Below are 27050 nucleotides of genomic sequence, written 5' to 3'. Positions count from 1 at the left end.
CAAGCCCAATGAGGGAATTGCTACAGCAATACAAACACCTTCTGAAGGAGCAATTGTGGGGGTTTGGGAGGTTTTGAGGGGTTGGGGGGGTCCTGTTGCTATCAGTGTTATCAGAAGGCACTATGTAATGCTGTTAGGATGTGAATACAAAGATCTAGTAACTGTACAAGGTGCAAGATCGGTTCACTTTTACATGACTGTCCTAACAGATGTCTTGCCAGATGAACAAGAAGACTTACTGACTATATAAAGGGAAACCATCCCATCCCTGTGTGACAACATGGGGATAATTATAAGGATTTGATTTAAAAATAGTGGGTTACTGTGCTGCAGTTAACTGAAACAGAAACACAGAATCATAGGGATTCAAAGGACCTCTGGTGAACATCTGCACAGGAAAGCACCCAGGTGAATGCTGAGTATTGTCAGAGAAGACTCCACAACCCTCCAGGGAAGTTTGTTCCAGTACTTTGTCACCCTAATAATAAAGCTTTTCCTTGTGTTTGTATGGTGCTTCCTATGTGCCATATTATGTCTGCTGCTCCTTGCCTTGTTGCTGGGCACTGTCTAAAGGAGCCCGGCCCTGCTCCCTTGACACCTATGCTTTAGATATTTATAAAAATTGATAAGGTTTCCTCTCAGTCTTCTCCAGGCTGCGCAGTCTCAGGTGTCCCAGCATTTCTTCATACAGGAGATGCTCCAGGTCCTTTATCATCCTTGGGGCCCTCCACTGGACTCTCTCTAGAAGTTCCTGTCTTTTTTTAATGGAGGGGCCCAGAAGTGGATGCAGTATTTCAGATGTGGCCACAGCAGGGCAGAGCAGGGGAGTACGATCACCACCTTGACCTTTACTGAAGACTGACATTGTCTTTCCTCCAGTCCTCAGGCACCTCTCCCATTCTCCATGACCTTTCAAAGATGATAGAGAGCAGCTTGGCAATCACTTCTGCCAGCTCCCTCAGCACTCATGGGTGCATCCCATCAGGGCCCATGGATTTGTGTGTGTTGAATTTGCCTAGACAATCTGATCAGACCTTCCTTCACCAACTTGAGAAATGTTGTGAGCTCCTTGAGAGTTACACAAGAAATAAGGCAGAAAAGTAAATTAGTGACTATTGTATTGGCAGATGTGTCTTCTGTCACAGTAAGAAGGGGCATTAAAAGGGTTCCATAATGTATCTGCAAGAGACTATCTAAAATGGAAACTGAAAATAAGTATGGAACACTCAGCCTTTCAGCATGTATCCCTTATGCGTCCTGTTACACAGCTCAAGTAGCAAAATAGAATTAACTATTCCAGTCAAGTATTTGCAAAGCAGTCAGGTAAGATTTACATACTAAACGCCTGTGAGTGGGCACACTCATTTGTGGAGCAGTCACAGTAGCTTGTAATTACCACAATTACAAATATATATTCTTTTCCCCGAGTCCCAAAACAATTCTTGAGATGTGGTGCTGTGCACACACTTGAGTTTAGGATGCAGCCATTTATCTTAATTAAGACACCCAAAGTTCACTCTGCATGTGTGTATTTGAATAAAACAGCTCGAAAATGCTTTTAGAGAAAAGAAAAATGTCTCTCCAAAAGTAGCTTGACATGGAAAATGAGCAGTGAAGGTGAAAATATGTCCAGAAAATACTTTTTCTTTTCAAAAATTTAAATGTAAACCTGCACCCTTAAAAACAGGAGTCATGTCTTGAGATGAAGTTAAATTAACACAACAAAAAGCTGCCAAGAATCCAACAGATAGGATCCATAATTTGAAATCCATCTGATTATTTCTTAACGACGAAGAGCATTTGTCTCAATTCACCCAAACCACTTGTAGTGGGAACACTTAATTTGATTAAGTGCATTCAAATACATTTTTCAGTGCAAGGAAAGAAATGACATTTTGCCATCGTTTTTCAAGAAAAACAATCTCATGCCAAAGGGAATTTTGCTTAGAGAAGATTTGCCTATAATGTCTCGATTCATATTTTTATGTACATTTATTTATTTGTGAAACCTTACAGACATTACATGACTTTTCTTCTCCAGCAAAGCATGTATGCTGAAATTTGAATCCTACACAGATGCTTCAGGTCCATTGATTTCAATGGCATCAAAGAGAAGTGGGTTTGGCCAGCCATTTAATGGTATAATGTCAAATTCTGGTGGCCTTTCCTCCAGGTAGCTGGAACAGGGAGATGCAAAAAGCTGTCAAGTGAGTTAAAAGGGATCGGCTCCAGGCCTGCTGGAGTCAGCTGAGCACTCTCCCAGCCTTTTACATGCTTAACTGATAGAGCTATCTCTTCTAACAGCCAGAAGCCAGACATAATTTTCAAGACTTAATGTGTTTCTGCCTTATCGTGATAATCAGTAGTTGGCTACAGGCCACAGACAAAGAAAGTGTTGGGGATAGACAAGGCGACCCTGTTTACTTTCTCAATGGACTACAAATAGTTGGTACATACTTGCTGTTTATGCCTAGGCAGGACCGTTCATCCCCTATGGTCCAAGGAAACACTCTTGAGCCTGCTTTTACTGTCTTGCTTACAGAGTTTGGGAATGATGTGGTGCACTCTCCTTTTGAACTGCCTTTTTTTTCTGTATCTGCCTGTTACAGTCAATGCCTCAGACGGATGTGGCTCTGATATACCGTTCTGTGACAGGGAAACAGAGAATAAACATCCAAAAGACTGCAAATGTAAAGTCTAGACTCAACAGGAGCTTTTCTTCATAGCAGGGATTATGCATGAAATAAGTGAAACTCCATTACATTTCTTTCACAGCAGGAAATCAAAGCAAAACTATACTGAAGCCTAGTAAGGCTAAGTAAAAGCTAAGAGGAGAAATAGGCAGTGCCAGCCAAACCAGCAAACCAGTAACAGTGAGAAACCCCAGCCTCTAGAAGTTTGATTTTCTAGCTCAGAAAGAGACAAGTGGCGATCAGCACTGGCTTTGTGTGGAAGGTGCTCATCTAATACATGATCAGGGGTGTAAAAGCCTAAATTCAGACAGCCTACCTGCCAGCTGATCTCCCTATGCCCTATTTCCATCTCTGCTTATCTGGTGTACTTCAGAAATACTATTTACTCAGGTTTTGTATAGCATTCAGCCTTTAGGTGCTGCTGGAATCTGTGTAAGTCCTGTACCTACATCCCTTTTCCTGACTTGCAGTACCATCTCAACACTTCCTATTCAAATGCATTCAAGCTCCTGCATCCCCTGTACTGTCACCCAGAAATGCTGTCCCTGGTCTGTGTGTGTGGGGGGGATGAAATGCAGTGGATTTACAGGTTAAACAGGAAGCCTGAGGTCAGAAACCAAATCAGGGTCACTCCACACATCAGCTTTCTCTTTCACTATGAAAACAATCTTTCCTTTGGGTTAATCAATTTCCAGTAACAAGGACAGAGCTCACTGTGCTAAGGTTGAGCCTTCAACTACCTGCATTACAGCTTTATAAGGGAGTACAGCATTTCTGTTATTTAAAAATTAAATCAACACTACAGCCATTGTGACAGGTAAATTAAAGAGGTGTTTTCCAAAACCACCCATGGTTCTTCCTCTGCTGGTGTATAGATACCACACATGAAATGAATGCTGTACATTGCTCCAGCAAAGTTGTCCCCACTGCACCAGCTGCCTCTCTGAAGTCCTTTGGTACACTGGGTGCATAACTGTAAGCTTTTGTCTGCACCTAAGAGCCTTGTGCATCTGCAGTTACACTTCAAATAAATTCCAGCTGAATATTGAACAAATGTTTAGATGAAATCCCCAAATCCCCCAGTCTGTGGGCTTGCTCTCAGTCTCCCAGTATCTTTGAAGAAAAATTCAGTCCCATTTCGTATTAGGGTCTGAGCGGTGGCTCCGGGTTAATCTCTGTCTGTCTCCCTGGTAACTGTCAAGGAAGGCAAAACAGAAGTAGGAAGGGTCTCCAGCAACTATTCTTGTTATCAGAGCCCATCAGCAGGTGACCACTTCTCATATCCAGGAACAATAAATACAGCCTGTGGCTAATGGACCGACCCCACAGCTTTCTTCAAACATTTCAGAGAGAATTAGCTGGTGGCCAGACTTGAGATGGAAGGTTGTCTAAAGCTCTTGTCCTGTGTTTTGTGCTGATTGCAGATGCTGCGGTTCTCTTTCTCGATAATCTGCAAAACTAATATTTTTTTAATTTTATTTTATGTAGCCTTTATTGGAGGAACCTCTACATATATATCACTAGAATTAGAATTATTCCTCCTCTTTCAGCTGTTGTGTAATTTGAATGTTCATCTCGTGTGGCAAGAGGAAATCACAGTTTACTGCCTTCTCAGAAACAAGGTGTGCCTACTTTTACCTGATGGATTTTTTCCCTCCCAGCATCAATGAACAGCTGAGCATCTACGATAAAGCGGAATCCATAGCACAGCAACATGGATGCTGCAGCACATGCTTCTACCAGGGATCCAACATCTGATGGGCTTCAAGCACTCTCCAAGCAATGTCAGTCTACTTTGAATGCTCATTTTTATTAACTGTTCTACAAGATCCTTTCAAAAACATGACAAATGATAATGACTTGCTGTCAAGCCAAGTATCAAGGTAGCATCTGTTCATGAGGAACATCAAAATAATTAAGCCTAGACATAAGCACAGCCACAGTTTTTCCCTTGCTGAAAATTGCCTTGCAAGTGTAGAAAAAATGTGCCAAACTGGTAAGTTCCATAGTAAATAATGAGGCTGAAAATGGCACAGGGTAGACGATCTGGCACAGCTCACATCTTGAGCCTAGTGACTGTCAGAAGAGAGCAGAGGTAGAAGATCCCCTAAATGATTTTTTATTCCTGACAGAAGACAGCTAACAAAAATGACAAATGACAATCTAGGATTATGGATGATGCCCTGGCTTCACATCCAGCCTTAAATCAAATGCAGCCAGAGGTATCGAGCAAAGACTTTTATACGTATTTTTTTCTGCAAAGCCACTGACAATTCTTCAGCTGTTTAATGCTTTTAGAGTCACCGTGCTTCATAATTTCTGACACAGACTTGAAGTCTTGCTATGCCCTGGGTGAACAAAACAAGAAGAAAAGAAGAAAGAGAAGTAGAGCAAATGGATTGCCATTCTTCTGGCATTCTGCACTAACAACGAAGATCAAGAAAGCTCTTCCACACTCTTGGGTCCCCCCAGGCTCCAGCTGAAGCATTGTGCCAGACTTCCCAGACACAGGAAGAGTAACCCCGTTATGCTGCTCTGAGCCTCGTGTCTCCAAAGTGGTCAAGCCACCAGCCCCCAGCTACACCACTGTAGCAACAGAGGAAAATGATTGTCCTTAGTGTTATAAAACAATAACCCACTGGAACTCAACTCACCAAAGGAAAGGAATCCAAAGATAGCTGACCTTCTTTGCAATGTATGCTGAAAGAAGCATTAAGGTACAGCTCTGTGGTGGCTCATAAATGACCATGTCCCTGGGAAATCCTGGTGTGAAATCATGACTCAGAGATTCACAATCTTTTATTTTCAAGACAGTTCCTGTGCAGACTGTTTGTCAGGAGAGAGATTAGTTGTCAGTACAACTCCTCTCAGCCTCTCATTATCCCTATGTCTATCCAGTCTATTACTGGTGGCCCGCAGGGAGCTCTCAAAATCAGGTCCTTTACATCACAAGCCAGCAGGAAGGCACTTGTCCAGGCTGTGAGGAAGGCATGCATTGGGTGGGAAAGGCCAAGTCAGCCCCTTTGGTGACAACATAGGCAAAGTTCACAACTGTCAGAATAGCAGTCACTCATGACCAGGTCCTCATGGTTGCTGTTGCAGCCCACTCACAGCTATTCATAAGCAGATATAGACCATCACAGTAGCTGTGTAGAGTTATTTTGGGTGTAAACCTTCAGTTCATGTGCAATGACTATAAATATGCAGCCATGCTCACTCTGAAGCATGTTGGCTCTGGAAATTCTTTCTATGGCCTATGAAGCCCAATCTGGCTCTAACCAGAGCCTGCCAAGTGCTTCTGCGAGGGGATACTAAAACATACTCTTCTTACTTTTTTTTCTTAGTCAGATGATACTTTCCAGCCCCTTGTTATTTAAAGCAGCAGAGTTTACTTGGATTCTAGGATAAATCATGTTTTCTTGTAGATTATGAGAGCCACAGAGGAATAAAGCCACATCTAAATAACTGAGAGAGCAGATACTCTTTCTGAATATACATGTTGTATCACTCAGAAGTGTGCATGTAATGCCATTTCACAGATGCAATGGAAGGCTATTCTTTACTGGAAAACTACTTGCCACATGATTTCAGGTGACAACCAGATGAGAAAATTGCTACCAAATAATACTATCAGGGCCAGAGAGGAATTTGATTAATTCCATACAGTTGTGGATTGAGTTGGTAAAAACAACAGCAGCATGGATGGATGCAGAGATCTGCTGGCTGAGTGAGGACTTCCTATATAAAGTTTGGTTCCCCTGTAGCTGCTGGGTGTCAAACTGACACATCAGAGACATTACGTTGTCTTTTTTTCCCGATATATTTAAATAGATACTGTAATTTCTCCTGTAGCTTAGCTAAGAAAACAACTAAGGAGGAACCAGATCCTGTCACCTTGTCTGATTCCTCATCTTCTCCTTTATAGGTAAGAGCTGTCTGACAGTCCTATATTAAGGAGAGTAGCAAAATACTCAGTAATTTTAACTCTTAAGAAATTTAATATTCTTTTATTTTGTTTTGTGCTACAGGCAGAAGAAGTAAATCCTTGGTATTATTTACTTACAAAGAGTTTTCGGTAGTCATAATTTATTAGTAAAGATGGGAAATGATGAGTTCTTTGTAGAATTCTAAGTGTTACTAAGTTATCATTTGAAATGATCACAACTATTAAAAAATAGCGAATTAAAAATAACTTTTATTTGAAATAATAAACTTCATACCTGTCACTGTCTTTTCTCTCTGAATAAATACTGGCAGTCACTACAGTCCTACCATATTTTTCTGCCAGCAAAGGTTAAATCCACCACTGCAGTGAATAAGTAAAAGACACGAGTTCTGTAGTCATTCTATAGTCAGTAAAATTAATGGCAGTTGAGAGCTTTCGCATGCCACAGCACAGGGGTCCCAATTTCCAGCCAAAATACTTGGTTAATAAAACTGTCTCTGTTTTGATGCTTGTGCAAATAAAGAAAGTGCCCCTTCTACATTGTAAAACAGTGGAAGAGACATGAGCAATTAGCACAAGCAAAACATTTTCACTTGATAAGTCAATCTGGGCTGTTTTCTTCTGGCTGGTCAGCAGGGTCTGAAAACAAAGGAGACACAGCAGCCCTAGGAGACAGCTTGTCTGCCCAGCCACTTTTCTGGGGGATCTCTTAATTTGATTTAGAAAGCACAGAGCAAGACTCCTAGGTGTCAAAATTTAATATACCACATAGCACGCTACTAGCAGCTGATGCTGTCAGGCACGTGAAAGCCTATAGCTAATCTATGCCTTTAGGGAACATACTTCTATATCTTGTCTCCACCTCCCTGGTTATCACAACAATCACTTGGATAGGCTATAAGAGCCAGTGCCGTTTCAAGTGATTTGATAAGCAGTTGAAAACCAAGGGTTCATTAAGCTCTTGGGGTATATAAGCCACAGAGTTTTCAGCATGCCCCTGTACTTGGGAGGTTTGACAGCTCCCTGTTTGGCAAGCTGGAACTCACAGGAAGATGTTGTTGGCTGCAAAAATACTTGTTTTCACCCTGAGTGGTTTCCTAAGGGTGGGCACAAGCTTTGACATTGGATTATCCACCAAATGTGTAGTGATACCCAAGGAGATGGACATGTGCCATGAGATTGGGTACTCGGAAATGAGGCTTCCCAACCTGATGGGACACACAAGCATGGCAGAGGTCGTCCGAAAATCCACCACCTGGCAGCACCTGGTGCACACGGACTGTCACCCTCATGTGAGGATGTTCCTGTGCTCTCTATTTGCGCCCATCTGCCTGGACACGTAAGTATCACAGCACCCAGAACAGGGATCAAATCAAATGTATGTTAATTGTAATGGAAAGGTGATCTCCACTTCATCTGAAATAATTCTGTTAACTTTTTCATACTTGTTGGGAAGAAAAGCACTCAAAAGCACTTAAGTCCCACTTAAACTTTAATTTGCTTTGTGGAAATTGATACTGTTGCTAAAGAATACCATATTTTAATTTGTTTCAGTTGAAATTTTGTTCTTGTTAATTTAAAGCTGAGCATAGCTGACAATGAAACCAATTTACCCATTGCAGAGAGACTCAGGCTTTTGACAAGGATTTTCTCAGATAGTAAGAAAAGCATTTTACAAATAATGTAATTCTATAACATAGAAGCATAAACCATTTCTAGAACTGAATTCTTACTGAAGGATGTCAAATATTAGCATGTACTTTGCACAGAAATCACTGCTGAAATACTTTGTTATCACTGAGTGAACTGAACAGCTTCAGCCTGGTGCTCCCTCTGGTGCAGGTTCATCCATCCCTGCAGGAGTATGTGTGTTGGTGTGCGGGACAGCTGCGCTCCTGTACTTGCCTGCCATGGGCACACCTGGCCAGAAAGTCTGGACTGCAACCGGTTCCCCGCAGACGAGGACATGTGTCTGGCATCACTTACAAAGGAACATAAATACTTGCACAAAGGTAGGTGAAAGATGGCAGGGTGGCTGTACTGCATGCTGCAGGTAAAAGATAGAACGGACACAGTTCTCAGTCTGTGACTTTGTAATTGGAGTTGCATCTATATGTACTTGTTTGTGCAGAGGGGGGGAAGTGCTAATGCCTGCAGTGAAAACTGAGGCACTCCTCAGATGGCGTGAGTCAGCATCGCTTCAGTTAAATGAAGAGTAGCTGGTCTACAAATAGCAGAGGAAGTGATTATCTCCCTGCACAGCTACAGGCAGTACCATATCCATGTCAGCACTGTATCTGATTTATTTTGAGGTCTCTTTACTGACTTACCAACTTCATCAGGGATCTGATAAACTCATGTTTAATGGAATTGGTCTTCAGATCAACTTGGAAAAGTTGGGAGGATTTATTATCTGATTTTCCTTAGGGAAACCTGAGTTAGTGTGACATTGACAGTCAAATCTTCAAATGTGCTTAGGTTTATTTACTTATGTACATGCCACTACAAGTAAGTTGCTGCTGCCACACTCCAGTTCCTATGTCCTCAGTACTATCCCAGCTGAACCTGGGGTCACTGACAGAATTCTCACTTGACCCCTTCCCCACCCCGCAGCTATACTGAAAATAAAACTCTATTTAATACTGTATTTGATGTTTGTGATTGACTTTGTCAGTCTAAACAAGGAGTGAATGGGCATGGAAACAGAAACTCCTTTTCCTCCCTAGCCATGCTTAGCCATGCTTTGGGAGAAGCGTGCAGATGCTTACATTACCACTGAACAATTGTGTATTTTCTATAGTTACTCATAGTTAAACAGCAAGCTCTCAGCTTTCATAGCAGAAAACTAATACCGAACACTCTAAAAGATAATGATGAGACTTTGCCATTTCTTACCAGTCCTACCAAAGCCTGCATGCCAGACCTGCCCAGCAGTGGAGGAATTCTTTACACACAAAAGAGTTCTCGAAGTTTTCTGTGACAGTAATTTTGGTAAGTCCTTGTTAATACGGCTGCTATTGAACTATCAGTTCTCCTTCTAAAATGCTTTAAAATTAGGATTAAAATAGCTCACAGCTTCTGCTGGGGTTTCAAAATTCCATCCTGAGAGCTTAGATACTGAGTCAACTTTGGGTTATTTTTCAGAATATGTTCTTTCTGAGCAAAATGTAAGGAATTATTATGCACAAAAGACCTCTTTGTCATCTATTTTACAAACAAATAGCTTTTCTGTTCATGTTGGGCTGGCTTCATTGCAGTACAGTATGGTATATGGAAAATATTCCTGGCAAAAGCAAGCAAATAAACCAGTTTGTCTTTTATTAGTAATTAAACCCAGTAAAACTTTGGTTGTTTCACCAGTGAATGGCATGTCCTTGTTACTCGTGCATTAATTCACAATCCATGACTTACTGAAATGACTCAGAAAATCATAAAAAATAAATTCTTACCTCACGTTCTCTTACTGAAGTGACAGGCAATACTTTTGAGTTTGCCCTAGAAATGTCCTGCAAAGCCCTTTGAAATCAATAGAGACTGCTCGTGAATACAGCTGGCTTTAGATCAAGTACTGCAGAGAAATTACATGCTAAGGAGTGTTGGTGGAGTTACCTGTGTTTGATAGATAGAGGCCTGTGATGGAAAGGGAATATCTAAAAGGGTGGTATCACCAAGCATTACTGCTGAGAGGTTCATGACAGAAACAAAATGAGTCTCTGTAGAATAGTTTGGGCAAGGAGGTTGCCCTCATGGTATTAGAACAACACCAACAGCTTACGATATCTAACTATCCAGTCACCATCACATATACAATGATGGCAAAAATACATTACACATCTTTGTGAAAATATGTTTTCCTAGTTGCCTAATTAAATAAGTTACAAAATTATTAAAAAAAACTTTTATAATCTATACTGCTGTGGGAGAAGATGTCACCGTACACCATCACCAGGAATTAGGAGAGTATGTTTAAGGAATCTTCCTGCTTTAATGGGTAGTGTTTATTTCTATGTTTAAACAAACTGAGTGACTTACGTGTTTCCTTTTTTTCCTTAGCAGTGAAAGTAAAGCTGTCCAAAAAAAGAGCAGTAATTGCCCACCAAGAGTACAACATTGAGTGCCACGTGGAATTCATTACCCAGGGCTCGCTTTTGCCTTATGAAACTCAGCACATGATACAGCAATGGCTGCTTATCAATGAAAACTGTACACAGAGGATGATTCAAACCCATCGTCCTACGGTGTATCTCCTTGTAGGGAGGATTGAGGAAGGTATCATTGTAGTAAATCAGATTTATCGCTGGCAGAGGAAGGACTCCCAGCTGACTTTGGCCACTCAGAAGTGGAGGTACCACAAATGCTTGTAAATATTTATCTTATTACTTGTAAAAAGCTTATTACACTTCTTATGCTGAACTTGCCTTGTAAATAAGAATGTACTATAAGTGGCATGTAAAATCTTTGTTTCCTTTTAAACTGTATTATAAGTTGAACATAAATCCAGTGTTATCAGGCCTACTTTGTATAGTATTGTAGCTATTTGTGAAATTTGAGCTTGGTCATCTATGTATAAACGTGTGAGTTATTGCAAAAATCTTTTGTAATATGTATAAAAACTGAAATGAAACAGTTTTAATCTGGTTCAGTGCCTTTAGTATTATTCTACAGTGTTCACCCTGCCATTTTCTTGGCTTTCTTACCAAACTTTCTCTTGGTTAATGCTTCATTAATACACCTCATTCTTTTCCATCTGAGTATTTTAAAAGAAGGTGGCCCTCTGCTGGTCTTTTTTGTCAGAATTAAAATGGAATAAATAACAGCAGACACAATACAGTTAGCCCAACAAGAAGAAGATCTGATCATTTGGTGTCATTTGACATTGATCAAGATGACATATGTCAGTGGCAATGCCTCAGAGCACGGGGTAACTGCAGGATTTGAATCTTTTAAAACCAGGACCCCCTTGTTGAAAGGTCCTATTTAATATTCAGACATACAAATGTCAGTGCACCAGAGGGCGGTGGTTACGGAACAGGCAGCCCAGGGCAGCGGGCACAGCCCTGAGGTGCCAAAGCTCAAGGAATGTTTGGACACATGGTTCGAATTTAAGGTGGTTCTGTGTGGAGCCGGGAGTTGAGCTCGACGACCCTTGTGGGTCTTCTATGGGGAAAAAAAAAAAAAAAAAAAGTTGGAACAACCTATATTCATAGTCGATAGTGAGAGAACGTTCCACCCTTTCACTACCAACCACTCGGGAGCACATCACCCGCCCAGCAGCAGCTCCAGCTGAGGCGGGGCTGTGGGCGTTCTGTGGGACATGTGGCAGCTCCGTCCCCTCCCGCCCCGTGCTGCAGGTGGGCGGTGCTGGGCCTTCCCTCAGCGGTGAGGCCGCGGCGCTGCTGGGGCGGTTTGAGTAGGGAGTGTGGCCGGTCGTGCCGTGTCCGGGTTCGCTGAGCTCTCCCACATACCCGTCTCAGCCCGGGGTGAGTACCCCTACATACTTGCTGGCTCAGAGCTCGCCCCGGGGCCTTTATCCGCGGCCGCAGGGACTGGGGAAGCTCTTGTACCCCCTGTGCTGCACCGCACGTCCCTGTGCTGAGCCTTCAGGTAGCTGGGAATGCAGCCTGTTCCTGGGCTCTGCCTGCAGTTCTTGCCCTGTGGTCTCACTAACCAGCCTCTCTGCGCTTCTCCTAAACGTTCTTTGTTTCCACTTTGTACTTAAAAGTCTAAAGTGCGAGATCCTCCTGCAGGCTGCTGCCCTGTATACACGCGTTATCACGGGCTGTTTTATTGTACCTCTGTTTCATACCTGATATACCTACCTGGGGACTTTTGTCTGTTCTGTCTGTAGCGATGGCTTCAGGAACAGCCCTGATTTACGATGAGGCAATGACCAGGCATAAGCTGCTTTGGAACGAGTAAGTCATGATGTCCTGTTCTACTTATGAATGGGTTCCTGTCAAGAAAGTAACAAGAAAACGTATATTTTGTAAATACACACATATGGGGTGTGTAGTGATGGATAACCGGGTAACTTTCCTACTAAGTCTGCCTTCCCGAAAAACTTCATTGCTAATTTGTATCTATGTACCTTAATGCTAATCTGCAGCTGGACCTGAGAGGCTGAAGCCCTGCAGTCCAGTAGGCTTTAGTAAGGGGATTAGTTCTCTAAACTGCAGTTTAAGCTAATTAAATTACTTATAAAGCCAAAGTATCATTCAAAAATATATGGATTTACTTTCTTATCTGAATTAAGTTCAATTAGAAATTTATACGTGCAGCTAGCTCACATTTATGTAAATTAGACCAGTACCTTTGTTGTGCTTGAAATGAAGTCCAACTCTGTCCTGTCAAATCCTGTTCTCTGTTGATCTTCCTTGTAAGATCTTCACTTTTAATTCCAGTGTCTCCATGCCCGTGATAGTCATTGCCACTTTAAGCAGTGAGAGAAGCAAAAATGAATGATAAACTTACGGGTTTTGTAATTGTTTGGTTCAATTCTAAACTGAAAAGTACTAAACTAATTTTATTATTATTTTTTTACTCTCACATGTCCCTCTGAGGGTATTTGAATCTTTACTTATAGTGCACGGTAGGCATTATTGTTACTTGCAAGCTGTGCTGATGTGTATTGTAGTAATATGAATGTCACTTATTTTCAGCCCTGTTTGTGATATCGAAGTGCCAGAAAGACTGTCAGCCTCCTATGAGCAGCTTCAGCGTTACCATCTTGTGGAAAGATGTGTCCCTGTGCCTGCTAGAGAAGGAAGCGAGGAGGAAATCCTCTTAGTTCACAGGTGTGAAAATAATTTTCATTGCCATTCAGTTTAATCTGATGAAAAACAGGTGACGTACCTCCAGAGCATGTCTTGCACCACTTAAACATGCCTGGTCCTAAGCTCAATAACTTCCAGTAATTCCATTGGAAAATGTGTCAGGCTGAAACTTGTACAGATAATGTTGACTATGCTATAGATACTGAAGAATGAATGATTTTGCTGTTCCAATAAATCCCCACTTCCACTCTTTGGATTCTTGAGCCATGATCGCTGATTTGAATACAGTATTAAAAGTAAGTTTCTAATTTAAAAATGTAGGAAAACTGATAACCGCCTCTTTCTCCCAAACCTCTTTGAGACAGAGTGAGCCAACAGAAAAGCTTTGTAGCTAAGTCTGTGGGGGAGTTCTGAGGATGAGCATCTTGCTTCTTCTGAACTCATGGCACTGAAGTCTGCTCTGGCACTTCTCACCTTGGTGTGGTAGCTCTGCAGCCAACATGCATGTTGGTTGTGTGCTCATTTTTCCTTGTTAGGAAGCAGCAGAGTCTTTCTGTGAAGGACAAGTGGAGCTGGGAGCAAAGCATGATTGCAAAGCAGACAGAGACAGGGTCTGTATAGGTAAGGGTAAGGGCTCAATCCCACAGTCCCCAAGGGAAGTGGGCAGCACAGATCTGATGATGCTAACTCAAATTCAGCTGAGAGTTTAGATTGCTTGACAAGTCTGCAGTAACATGGCAGATGTGTGGTTAAGTTTGAACATTATTCCACAGGTCAGGGTGGAGGCCCACATCAGTGGAGTTCATGGCTGGATGCAGAGGTGGCTATAGAACATAACTAAAGTGTATCCAGGGTGAGAGCTTTACCTTTAAAGCAGCTCCCAAGTGAAGGGTGTCCAGCAAGAGGAACACATATGTGGTCATTGTATCCTGTGTTAGAATGCAGATAGGAGGGTAGATGAGATCAAACTTAATTTCCATCTCAGCACCCAAAGGCAAGATAGCAGTGACAGAGTGTTGGTGGAACAGTGTTTCTAGTGCCAAAGTACTTGTGCTCTTGAACCAATGAGAAGAGGGAGTTAGTACACATGTGATAAGGAATTCAATCAAATACCTGTTTTCCATACAACAAGGGAGGACTAGACACATTCTCAGTTAAAATTCATATGCTGACAGCTGTCAGATCCTAAATTAGTTCTTGTTGGGATGGTACCTGCCTGTAGCATGGATTGCAGAATAGATTGTAGCACAATGAAGAAACAGCCTTTTGGTTGTAGCAAGACTGCTGGGAATGGGGAAAAACATGTCATTATATTCCTAGGATATCCAAGAATCCTTTGTTTCATAGCACTCCTTTGCTTCACTGTATCCTGCAGCAGCATGCCAGGGTGCATTCTGGACTTGTGTCCTTTTAGAGATAACCTCTTTTAATGTATGTTCTGTTACCTTTTGTTACATTTAAATTGTATTTGAAAACCCTAAGTCTGTTTGCTTAGTTAAATGTTGTGTTAATCTCCCTGTCCTCTGCAGTTCAGAACACTTGGAAGTTGCCAAAAGCACACAGACAATGAATGAGGAGGAGCTGAAAAGAATCTCTGGAAATTATGATGCTTTTTTCTTTCATCCGGTGTGTAAGTTAAACTGCTTCCTGTAGTGGGGGATGCAAGTATTTGTATTATTGCATCTGTGTGATGGTTTTCTAAGTAGGGGAACGCTGATGATGATTTATTTTGTTATCTAAATATACTTGCATGTGTTTATGGCATTTTGTTGATCCATTTCCAGTTTAGTGCTATGCTGTAATTTGAATTGCTAAGCGTTCTTTTATCTGTTCTGTAATTATATTGTGCCACTATAGCATAGTACTCAAATTTTAATTTTGCTTTTGTTATTGTAAGGTTTTATTTCTTATATTCAGAGAACTGGTTCTATTGCCAATGGAGCCAGTCAATTCAGTATGACCATCTCTTATTTATCTCCCTTAGAGAGAATGTCCTTACAAAGCATGTGATGATTACAGACAAACCTAAAAGTGCACTGGCTTTTCTGTTGTAAAATTGTGCTTTTAACTGGCTGCATACAACTTCATTAGGATTGACTTATGTCACTTTCATGTTGGGTTGCTCTAAAGCTAGCTGATGAATAACGGATAATAACAATGAATTTCTCTTTTTCAGAACACTTACCACTGTGCCAGACTAGCTGTAGGAGCAGCTTTGCAACTAGTGGACTCTGTGATGTCAGGAAAAGTATGCAATGGAATGGCATTAGTAAGGTAAGAAAATGTGAGGAAGTCTTCACTTCTCACCAAAATTTCCCTTGTTGTGTTTAATGACATAAATCTTTGTTTTAGACCTCCAGGTCACCACAGTCAGAGAAACGCAGCTAATGGGTTCTGTTTGTTCAACAACGTTGCTATTGCAGCAGAATATGCAAAACTGAAGTATGGTCTAAAGAGGTAAGAGTGTGGTTGACCATAGAGAAGCTTTTCATACCCAAGTGTGATGTTACATTATCATTTGACATGGTACCATTTTAGCGTAACGTCCAGAGCTTCGTGGGTGTCACGTACCTTTTTGGGTCAGAAAATCTTAGTCATCTGCACTTCCTTTAGTATGTCATGGTTCATCCACTGAATGTTTTGTTTTGCTTTTCTATGCAGAATCCTAATTGTTGACTGGGATGTGCACCATGGACAAGGAATTCAGTATATATTTGAAGAAGATCCAAGGTTTGAGGGATGTTTTTGTTATCTAGCTAAGTACTGCTTGCTTCTATAGGGAATAAGATTTTATTATACTCCTAAATCTAGAATCTTACAAAAAACAAAATGTTCTGCTTGCTATTTATTGACTGTTGTTTTCTTTTGCCTGTTATCAAGTAAAGGGAAAAAAAAAAAAGTCTAACAATAAGAAACACATAAACTTATTTTAAGATAAAGACTAACAAACGCAAAATGAGCAGTGTGAATTTTAAAGAGATTCTCAGTAGTGAGATCACTCTATAGCAGGATTTAGGTAATATCTCTGATCTTTCTATTTGGAGATCTCTCAGTTCAAGTGATAGTTAGATAAAACACATGAGCTTCACGCTGTTTTCTGAAAAGCCATGACACTGGCTACTAGAAACAAGCCTGTTTTTCTGAGAGTGACCTGTCTTTCATCTGAAAGTAGCGCATACATGACATCTTTAAAAGCTGTTCTAGCTTAATTTTGGCATAGGACCTTCTGTACCAACTTTTACAGTCAAAAGCTGCTTGGAGAGCTTAAGAGGAAAGGATAAATGTATTTTTATGCTTTTACTGTATATTATAGAGTTTACAAGGTCAGTTTTGGAACCTTTTTGTCAAGCTGGATTTTTCTTGTATCTTTCAGTGTTTTGTATTTTTCCTGGCATCGCTATGAACACCAGAAATTCTGGCCATCACTCAAAGAATCTGATTATGATGCTGTGGGTTTGGGAAAGGGAAAAGGTTTTAATATAAATTTGCCTTGGAATAAGGTAAATGTTATTTACAGCACAACAAAGCAAATGCAACAGCTTTATTTCTTATGCATTAGATAATGCTTTGCCTGCTTGGCAGATGTTATGGCACAGTGTGTCTTATTCCTGGCAGTGAAATGTCTTCTAAGAAATAAGGCTCAGAATGTCATGTTTCCTTGTTTTAAGAGAGAAGACACCTATATATTGTTTTTTTTCTTCAGTATCTTGCCTAGCCATCATATCAGAATGCTTCAGGAGGTGGTTGTGTCCATCCTTGTTCAGCAGAGAATCAAAGCTCATGCTTAAGACTTAAGACAATGGATATTTGTGTGTGTGTGTGTGTGTTTTACAGAGGAGTTTTAGCTTATCTTACAAGGCTGCCTTGTCTTTAACTTTTGGTATTATCTATGTCTGAAAAAAACTTAGGAAAAGCTATTACTTCAACAGGAAGAATCTGACTTATATTTCTCACATTTTGCAGGTTGGAATGGGAAATTCAGATTATCTTGCTGCGTTCTTTCATGTGTTGCTTCCAGTGGCTTTTGAGGTACTTTTTCACTGCACTGTTTTGTGAATAACAAAATTAAGGATTATTTCTTAAGCATAATTAAATAATTTGTAGAAATTTGCTGCTTAAAAGCATCACATTTAACACAATTTCTGCTGGTATGAACAATGTGCTGATTGACTGAGTACTATTTACACAATGTTAGCTTTCAAATAATCAATACAAAACTCTCCAACTTTCCCATCAGGAGTAATATTATAAATGTGTGTATATGTGTATATATTTTAATCAAGGAGAATCTTTATTTGTGTTTATGTTCTGGCCGAAGTAATAGCTGAGTATGGTACAGCTGAAATCCAATGCAAAAGAATGTGCTGCATTTCTGTTTTATAACAGTTTGATCCTGAACTGGTTCTTGTCTCCTCTGGATACGATTCAGGAATTGGAGACCCTGAGGTAAGTAACTTTCTGTGGTTTGTGTTGTCAGTGATAAATGTGTTTGTAGAATATTCCTGCATCTCAAATGTCCACGATTGCTATGTGAAATTCACAAAGCTAGAAATATATGTTTGAGTCTTTAAGCTGACCCAGCTCAATAAATAGCACATGACACGTAAAGATAGATTGTCCTGTAGGCACAACTCCTGCATCATCTTTTTGCACCTTCCTTTAAAGCAGCTGGCTCGGCATTTTGTTAGATACAGCTAGAGGCAAGTGTTCCTTTATGCTGAGGTTGAGTCCAGTCTCACTTATTTCAGACCATCTGTCTGTTTATTTGTTTTTCTCACCAGTGTTTTTGATTCAGGGTTTCATCTCTTAACAGAACTTTCTTTAATTTAGGGGCAGATGAATGCCACTCCTGAAGTCTTTGCCCACCTTACCCATTTCCTGATGCACTTAGCTCACGGGAAGCTGTGTGTCATCCTGGAGGTAAATACTTTTGGAACTTAACAAAATAATTTCTTTTTATATCTCTTCTCGGAATCAATAATACCAAAAAACACTAAAATTTGGCAGTGCTCCTTAGACATGAAAAGAAATGTGTGTCTTGATTATTATTAATTTTTTAATTTAAAATGTTGGAACAAAAGAGTGTGTGCTTATTTTTCCAAGAACACAGCCAATTCCTGTGCACAGTGGCTACAGAATGCAGCTCTGGACAGTCCCAGTTCATTAAAACTTCAGTAGCAAATCAACAGCATTAGCAGTGTTCTGCAATTTTGTCTTACTCCAGAAGAATTTTTAAAATCTTTAGCATAAATGCACTCTATGTTGGTTACAGAGTCTGTGTGCATCCCTTTTCTGGGGGCTTTTTTTGTTTGTTTATTTGTTTGTTTGTTTGTGAAAACATCTAAAAAGACCTTTAAGAGGTCTTTTTAAAAAACCATTACTTCCTCCTTTTGAAGTTGATGTATCAACTCCTCTTCTGTATGTTAGAGAAACTATCATTTTACTGTAGATAAGTTTGTAAATCCTCCCAGCATGATCCCGAACAAATTAATTGCTTAGAAAATGATTCACTTGACCTCTGTTTCACTTGAACTCTTTTTCCATCACCATTTCTTCAGCAGGTTCTTGTAGATTCTGCCATCTGCTAGCTGAAGTGCAAATAATCACCTCCTCATGATACAGATGATGTGACTGCTCCGTGAATGGAATGCAGGAACAAGTCTGTCATATTTAATTCAACTGTCTTAAATCTATCTTAATTTCTCCTCCAACTCTTGCAAAAACTATCAGGAGTCAGGCTGTGGGAGATTTCCCTTGCACAGATATTTAAGTGGACAGCAATAATATTTACCTTCTAAGGAATCTTCCACAAGAATTGTTGAAGGTGGTATGCCATGGGAAGGGCATGGAAAAAGTATTTCTAGATTTTTCAGGGTAAAGTCATGACTAATTTCCAAAGTGAATTGAACCATGATAAAGTGAATTGTGTTGTCGCTTGCCATTGAACGTCAGCAGGTAGCCTTTAACTTAATAATTTTCTATATGAAACACTGTCTTAGGTGTGTTTGCGTATGATCTTTCATTTCTGTAAATTCAGATACATTCAATGATTTATTTCCCATGATGACTTTCATACTTCACCTGTATCGATCCCTTATGTGGAATGAAATACTTTTTTCTAGGGTGGCTACCATTTGAAGTCCTTGTCTGAATCAGTCTGCACGACTGTAAAAACTCTGCTAAGAGATCCTGTGCCTCAGTTAACTGGAGAAATGGCACCTTGCCTAAGGTAAGGAAGCATAAGAGTAATTCTAGAACAACCTATGTATTTATCAAAGATATAAAGCGTGCCCTGATGGCGCAGTGGTAGATGTGCCGCTTGCAACACCAGGGCCCGGGTTCGAATCCCCCTGTGGTGCAAGTGGTAGAAGTGCCGCTCTGCTACACAGAAGCTTGAATCCTGGGGTTGGACTCGATGATCTCTAAGGTCCCTTCCAACCCGCACGAGACTGTGATACTATGATGATGATAAAGATATGTGTGCTTTGAATACTTTGCCTGCCAAGGTTTTAACGTGATACTTCGCAATGTATTTTCTACTTTGAGACATTTCTTATGTGATTTTACATTATTGTTGGTGTTGTTTTTCCCATTCAGTTAAACTGTTCTCTGTTATTTCATCAGTACTGATACTATTAATCCTGTTTCTGTCATAGTGCTATAGAATCTATTCAGAATGTGAGAGCAGCACATAAACCCTACTGGAAATGGTTGATGTATGAAGGTAATTATATGTGATTGGTAAAAGGATTCATACAGGAATTCAAAATTAAGATTATTTCCTCTTGTTTAAAATAATTGAACTACCAGTCATTCATCAAATGGTTGCTGGAGCACTGGGAGGCTTCTTTCAGGGCCAAGTATTCAGCTGGTCTGAAAAGAAAATACCTTTAACTTCTAGAGCTGACAAACATCACGCTAAAAAAGTAGTGCTTTGATATCTTTGTCTGCTGTGTGGGGAAAAAATGGACAGAAGTTTTATTATCACTCACAAACCTCTAGATTCATACAGCTGTAGCATCACTGAAAAATATCTGTGGCAAAATATACTGTAGACTTTGCATGGAAACAAATACAAAGACTGCATACAGGTGTACTTTGTTTTGCAAATAAATGTAACAAAATATTAACACACTGCTCAAACATTAATACATGTGAAACTCTCTTTTTCTAGACACACCGTTTCTGTACAATTTGAGCACCAAATCAGACTTACCAGGCACTGCTGATACAAATCCCTCTACAGATGATGAAGCCAAAATAACTGACAGCAAAGAAACTGACAAAATAGAAAGATTTTTGGAATCGCACATGAAAAATGTTATATTTCCAGATCCTCCCATCAAAACAGCAATAACAGCTGGGTTGAAAGCTTCAGCAGACCTAAACACCTTCCCCGTACACCTTCATGTTGTGGAGGAAATGGACAAAAATGAAGTAAAAGCTCTTGTCAGGTTGGTCGTATTTAATTAATTTTCAACTTAATTTTACAGATGAGAAGTCTTGGAACAAACTATAATCTTATTCTTTCTCTGCCATTGTCTCTGTGGCATCAGTCTACTCAATCATAGGCAAATTTTCTACTTCTGAAAAATTAAGACATTATTATTCATTATCATTTGTATCCTTAAAGTCATAGAACCATAGAATGGCCTGGGTTGAAAAGGACCACAGTGATCATCTAGTTTCAGCCCCCCTGCTATGTGCAAGGTTGCCAGCCACCAGATCAGGCTGCCCAGAGCCTCATCCAGCCTGGCCTTGAATGCCTCCAGAGATGGGGCATCCACAACCTCCAGTGCATCACCACCCTCTGAGTGAAAAATTTCCTCCTAATATCTAACCTAAACCTCTGCTGTCTCAGTTTAAAACCATCCCACCTTGTCCTATCACTATCCACCCAGGTAAACAGCTGTTCCCTCTCCCGTTTATACGCGCTCTTCAAATATTGGAAGGCCACAATGAGGTCTCCCCAGAGCCTTTTTTTCTCCACACTAAAATATCCCAGTTCCCTCAACCTTTTTTCACAGGAGAGGTGCTCCAGCCCTCTTCATCTTAGTGGCTCTCCTCTAGACTCCTTTATATAACTAACCAGAATATTTTTAGAGAAAATTATTTCAAGAGAGGAAGGACAGTCAGTGAAAATGTGTTAATTTAGAAGGAGGGTGTTAGGAAAATGCCTTCAAGATCTGTGTTAGCTTTTAGCTGGAAAAAGAAAATACCTGACTGGTATTACAGTTTCAGAAACTCAACTTTCTAAATTAGAAAGTCACATTTTGACAGAACTTTATTTCCTGAATATCATCAAGATTTGTTTGTTTTCTTTATAGTGCAAATAGAAACAGGTTTAGAGAGCTTGTGACTTCGTGACTGTTAAGCAGGAGTGTTGTCATCTTCCTGCTAGAGCTATGTCTTTGAGAACGAATGTGTAGTACTTATAGAAAACATATTGCTGTCAGTACTAACTGCAAAATATCATTATCAGGATCCTCTCCAAAAGCGCTATCATATCTAACCTAGTTTTGCTTCATGTGATTCATTTTATAGTGATTTTCATCCGGACCTTGTGAAAGCAAACAAAACTTTGCTCTCTCTTGGCAGTACGTTGACCATCCTAGATAAAATACTTAAGAAAGAGGTAAAGATAATGTTGTTTAATTGAGGGGGCTGGGGGTTGCCTTCCTGATTTCTGCTTCTGCCACACTATTATCTGGATATTAGTTACTGTGTAGTTCATAACCCTGCTGATCTCACTAGTCTGTGCTTAGCTAACAAGAGTGGATATGAGGTGAGAAAGCATTTTAGGTGTAGTTAATCTCAAGACACCTTTCTAATTATTATTGGACAAGACATTATTCTGCTTTCCTGCAGTCACAGCTCATAAGGCATTGCTCTCAAACATAAGGATGAACCAGATATTCATTCTTCCAGTTGCTGTGGACATAAGACTGTATATCAAGCACCAGTGAGAAGCAAGGAACCTGAGAAAGATTTAAACTTCTGCATGGAGTTTTGCCTGCAGACTTCAAGAGAGAGTTGACTTCTGCAGTTCCCTTTATTGTAAGATAGCACAGTATGCTAAGCTGTACTCTCTATCATTATATGTGCAATAATTTATACAGTCATTTGTTTTCCTGGCCCTTCACCTTGATTGCTTTTGTAGAGGAGTTTTAAACACCACTGTGGCCTATGATTCTAAACAACCATTCCAGTTCAGCATTCTGATCCTTGCACAGTCAGGAACGAAGATGAGGCAGACTTAGAGGTTGCAAGATTGTATTAATGTCTTGAAATTTTGAAAAACAAAGAGGAAAAACAACAAGCGAGCTAAAAATAAAATGCCACGTTTATATTATGCAAACAGCCTCATCTGTTAAATCATTCTCTCTTTGAATAAAAAGCTCTCTTTAAAGTACAAAGCCAGAGAGGACTAACACCTGTCAGAATGGCCTCTTTCTTGTAAGTCATCTTCCTGCTGTTGGCAGTCATGGCAGTAGATCTTAGGAACAAATTTCTATTGTTATAGACTGCACATACCTCTAGGAGAGCCTGTAAGTAGATTAGATGAACTACTGGCAAGAGGAAATAGCATCTGCAACTAATGACTGTTTGAGATGATATATTCAGGCTATGCTGAGATTTTGTGTTGATGGTTAGAGGAGAACTGATGATGAAGTGCACACGTTGTCTTCTTGCTTATGTTCCCTTATGTTTTGTGCAGAGTTCAAAGCATTGTGCAACACAAACCAACACTTACATGTTGACTGATTAATGCTGTCACCATGTTTTCCATAAAGTAATGGCTTAAAGGTTAAAGGAAGAGTCAGAATTCAGGAACAGCTTTCCTTTCATGCTATCTGTCTTTCCAGTGTGTTTTGCCTTCTGGCACAGTGAGTGTGACCTGTCTGCAGACTACTCAGAGAACCACTAAAGATGACCTTCACCTACATAATCTACTTTTACAGTTGACTTTCAATACAGGCCCATGCAGTTGAAATAATACAACAGCTTCTGGCATAATAATCGAACGTGACCTTTGTGTTGTAAATGAATTAATAACATCCTAATCATAGGATCTTTTCCCTGCAGCTGTGGCTCTGTTTGAATGATACACAAGTAAAAACACAATTGGTACAAATAAGAAATGACACAATCTTATGCAGCGCTAATTACTTGTGAATTAAAAAGAATATCTTTTGTAGGTATGCAATGGAATCGCAGAATCACCTGCAGCTTCTGCTTCTGTTGCTGTTGCACTGAGGCGTTCTCTTCATTTTGGATTTCAAAGGTGAATCTTTATCTTTTGCGTTCGGTGCTCAAAATGTAAAAATAAGATGGAAGTGGATAAAATATGTCAAGTTGAAAGGCTTCATTTTAAAACAAACGTTCGTAGCTTTTCCAATTTAGAATCATAGAATCACCAAGGTTGGAAAAGACCTAAAAGATCATCCAGTCCAACCGTTCACCTATTACTAATAGCTCCCACTAAACTATGTCCCTCAACACGTTTGCAGTAAAGGCAGTATTTCATATGACAAAATCTTTTTGCCTTGCCAGAGGCAGAACACCTGTAGGGATCAATGCTGTACAAGCTTGGATTTTCTGTGCCTGATTTTGTCTGCCTTTGACCTAAGGGCATTTTCTTGGCTTAGTTTCCCCCAGAGTAGTGGGAGAGGAGAGTTCCCTTGAGCTGTTAGACATAGAATCATAGAATTACCCAGGTTGGAAAAGGCCTTGAAGATCATAGAGTCCAATCACAGCCTAACCATAGTACCCTAACTCTAACAACCCTACACTAAATCATATCCCTAAGTACCACATCCAAACGGCTCTTAAACACAACCAAGGATGGCGATTCAACCACCTCCCTGGGGAGTCTATTCCAGTACCTACATTTCTTTATACTTCTGATGGACCAAATTCAGAGACTCTTTAAACAAATTGCAGTAATTGAAAATAATTACTTGCAGATACAAATCATTGTATACACGATTTTCCTTTGTGTTCTGCAGAATGCTTTGCATCTTTGTTGGAGACATGCATATCATTCCGAACACAGAAGATGGGTGAGGCTTCTTTTTAATTTAGGAAATCAAATCCCAGTGATGATAAATGTTCCTAATGTGCCCATTGATGAAATCTGTGCTGAGAAATCAGTTGTGAATTGATTTTTTTTCACCAGGTTTAACCTGAAACAAAATACAGAGCAAACCCAAATGTGTATTGGTAAAACAACCTTCTATTTCTTAATTCTGCTTCATTAGTTGAGTGGTTGGTCTGAAGTATAATCCTTCTGTATCAATTGAAATTTGGAATATTACTGAAAATTTAAGGTTGAAAATACAATGTTTGAATATACAAAATAATAAAGAAAGCAAGCAGTTAAAAGGCAATTTTAAAATGGTAAGACAAGATAGGGAAGAAAGTATATGTCATTGAAACCATGGATAGAGCAGAACTTTTTGTCTCATTGGAAGCTGTTGGTGAAATACTTGGATGTGGGTTTCAATTACAGAAAAGTACTTGTCATACATGTTTGCAAGAACGAACAGCCTGGAAAGAGCAGCTCTAAACACTATATTGTACTAAACTGGAAAGAGGTAAGGTGCACTTTGTGGGAACAGCCTAAGATAAACAGTTTGTTTTCTTAATAAACTGAATAGAATACATTTATAAATTCATAAAATATCACTGAGAATTACACCTCTCACTGCAATTGGGACTTCACAAAAGGTTTCTTTCTTTGCCCTCTCAATAGTGCTGCTCCTTCACAGACCTCTGGTGTGAATTAGAGTACATAGTTTGAGTAAGGCTGCAGTGGCCATTGTATTTTGTGTTGAAGAAGGCAGAGTTGCAGTGCAGAGATGCTAAGGAAAATATAAATAACCAGTTGAACGAAGCAGCAGGTTAAATATAAAAACTGCTGTGAAAATAGATCAGTGTTCTGTTTCTAATGTCAGCAGAAAGCTTTTTGAATCTCACATTATGTTGGGCTTGGGGTTTTTTTTGCCTTTTTTTCCTACCCATTTTCAGCTTTATGTTTGTTCTAAATTGCTTTTCATTGCTGTTAAAGGATGCTGACAGGAATGACTTCTATTCTGCTGTACTTGGATTCATTCTTCCCATAGCATATAGTTACCAACCCAACTTGATAGTAATAGCTATTGGACCAAACAGGAGCCTTGGAATAAGTGGGATTTCTCTCCTTTTTGGTTTGCTGCAAGGACTTGCAGAATCTCGAATACTTGCAGTGATCGAGGTAAGAAGTTTACAACACCTAGGACAGAACCCAAATCAAGCAGTAGCATGTTTGGTGTGAACTGCTCTGAGCTGCTGTATTCCGACTGTGTTTATTATACTGTCTTTGGAACCTCTGAGCTGCTGACATAAGTAGCCCAGGTTTCTGTCTGGCCTGGGAATGAAAGCAGACAGGCACATACTGAGTGTAGGCAGCCTGCATGACTGAGGAGCTAAGGCATGAATGCAAGGCCTGAGCTCATGGTTGTGCTTTTGCGTAGCAGATGATGATCTGACAGTTTGCCGCAGCTTGGTGACTGGCTTTGCTTTCCATATGGAATGTGCAGCTTAGAGTTGTGTCCTGACTGATGGTATTTCATGACCTCTTCCCATCTAACGTGATTGAAAGCAGCCCACTCTAGATTTTTCTTTTTCTTCTTATTTAGGACACAGACATAAATCTAATGCAAAGTGTAGCCAAAACACTTGCAGGTGCTTCTATGCCTCACTTTGGAGTTCATGTGCCTCCTACCCAAGAAAAAGTAAATCAAATAAAAATGTTAAGAAAGCAGCTTCAGCAGGACTGGAAAATGCTTCAGTGCTCAGGTAAGTAATGTCTGGTTCTTATTACCATATATGTTCTTAGAAAGATGATAAAATACAGCTGGATTCTCTGTCAGCGTAATGTGAGCAGTATGAAACTTGCATGGCCTTGATTCTGCCTCTCAAGCCTGAAAGTGCCGCGTTTCATAGCACAGTGTAAATATGCACTTCGGGAACTCTGCCTATCATTGCTCCAAAAATGTATATTAATTATCCTGAAATAAAGCTACATAATACTGTGAGTTTAGGTAATGGTTAAGGAGGTGTGCACAAAACTGTTCTTATGGACTTGGGAGTGAGCTTGATTCATAACTTCATCTTGCTGGTGTTTTCAGTGAACGATGGAATTTAAAGGAACTGCTCTGCTGTCACTGTGCCTTCAACACGTAACCTTTCACTTTGAAACAATTACACGTATCCATCAGACCGTATTCCTCCTGCTGTTGGTATCGGGGTCAACTACACACGCTCTGAGGAACTAAATCACTCCTCATAGTCCTGTTTTTAGGACTGTTTTCGGACAACTCCGTGCCCAAGGTGTTCTCTTCCCAGGGAGGATCCAACTCGTTCTGTTTTGCTGCCCTCAGCGAGCCATGAGATGTAGATTGCATTTATTAAGACATGACTAAGAAGGCGAAACTGTATTCTCAATAAAAGAACTAAGCAAGTACTGTCACAACTGTTCGCAGAACTGCGTTTGGTGGTTGGGGACCCTTGTGCTTCCTGCCGGCCGCCACATGCGCTGAGGGGGCGGTGCTGGCAGATGAGGCGGAGCAGCGGCTCAGGCCGCGGGTACCTTCG

The 27050-nt window shown here is 40.2% G+C and overlaps 2 protein-coding genes across 4 annotated transcripts; both read left to right on the top strand.

The window, feature by feature from the left end:
* The first annotated feature begins 2083 nt into the window (after positions 1 to 2083).
* Positions 2084 to 11281, top strand: LOC107308537 (secreted frizzled-related protein 2-like). Its single transcript, XM_015852505.2, has 4 exons — positions 2084 to 7978; positions 8482 to 8651; positions 9538 to 9630; positions 10693 to 11281. The coding sequence occupies exons 1-4, from the start codon at positions 7692 to 7694 to the stop codon at positions 11001 to 11003; spliced, it is 861 nt and encodes a 286-aa protein (XP_015707991.1). The 5' UTR covers positions 2084 to 7691; the 3' UTR covers positions 11004 to 11281.
* A 696-nt stretch (positions 11282 to 11977) lies between these two features.
* HDAC10 (histone deacetylase 10) lies at positions 11978 to 26928 on the top strand. Of its 3 annotated transcripts, XM_015852550.2 has the most exons (21): positions 11978 to 12119; positions 12488 to 12554; positions 13299 to 13433; positions 14942 to 15038; positions 15589 to 15686; positions 15765 to 15869; positions 16074 to 16142; positions 16786 to 16912; positions 17376 to 17441; positions 17799 to 17858; positions 18243 to 18332; positions 19535 to 19641; positions 20069 to 20136; positions 20587 to 20866; positions 21957 to 22047; positions 23612 to 23697; positions 24422 to 24475; positions 24925 to 25009; positions 25483 to 25668; positions 26093 to 26252; positions 26585 to 26928. In XM_015852550.2, the coding sequence occupies exons 2-21, from the start codon at positions 12490 to 12492 to the stop codon at positions 26599 to 26601; spliced, it is 2046 nt and encodes a 681-aa protein (XP_015708036.1). In that variant the 5' UTR covers positions 11978 to 12119; positions 12488 to 12489; the 3' UTR covers positions 26602 to 26928. The 3 variants fall into 3 exon arrangements, with proteins under 3 accessions (XP_015708036.1, XP_015708063.1, XP_015708053.1); XM_015852567.2 differs by lacking the exons at positions 11978 to 12119; positions 12488 to 12554 and having other exon boundaries at positions 13320 to 13433; positions 14942 to 15042; XM_015852577.2 differs by lacking the exons at positions 24925 to 25009; positions 26093 to 26252; positions 26585 to 26928 and having other exon boundaries at positions 25483 to 25650.
* The last annotated feature ends 122 nt before the right edge of the window (positions 26929 to 27050 follow it).

Source organism: Coturnix japonica, chromosome 1 (genome assembly GCF_001577835.2).
Source record: "Coturnix japonica isolate 7356 chromosome 1, Coturnix japonica 2.1, whole genome shotgun sequence".
Classification (NCBI taxonomy): domain Eukaryota; kingdom Metazoa; phylum Chordata; class Aves; order Galliformes; family Phasianidae; genus Coturnix; species Coturnix japonica.
The sequence above is the reverse complement of the archived record's forward strand: the minus strand, read 5'-3'. Positions and strand labels throughout refer to the sequence as shown.

Coding starts and splice junctions, on each gene's coding strand:
- LOC107308537 (XM_015852505.2), top strand. CDS start 7,692: ATGTTGTTGGCTGCAAAAATACTTGTTTTCACCCTGAGTGGTTTCCTA. Junction 7,979..8,481: donor GCGCCCATCTGCCTGGACAC/GTAAGTATCACA, acceptor CCTCTGGTGCAG/GTTCATCCATCCCTGCAGGA. Junction 8,652..9,537: donor ACATAAATACTTGCACAAAG/GTAGGTGAAAGA, acceptor ATTTCTTACCAG/TCCTACCAAAGCCTGCATGC.
- HDAC10 (XM_015852550.2), top strand. CDS start 12,490: ATGGCTTCAGGAACAGCCCTGATTTACGATGAGGCAATGACCAGGCAT. Junction 13,434..14,941: donor GAAATCCTCTTAGTTCACAG/GTGTGAAAATAA, acceptor TGTCCTCTGCAG/TTCAGAACACTTGGAAGTTG. Junction 17,442..17,798: donor TGCTTCCAGTGGCTTTTGAG/GTACTTTTTCAC, acceptor GTTTTATAACAG/TTTGATCCTGAACTGGTTCT.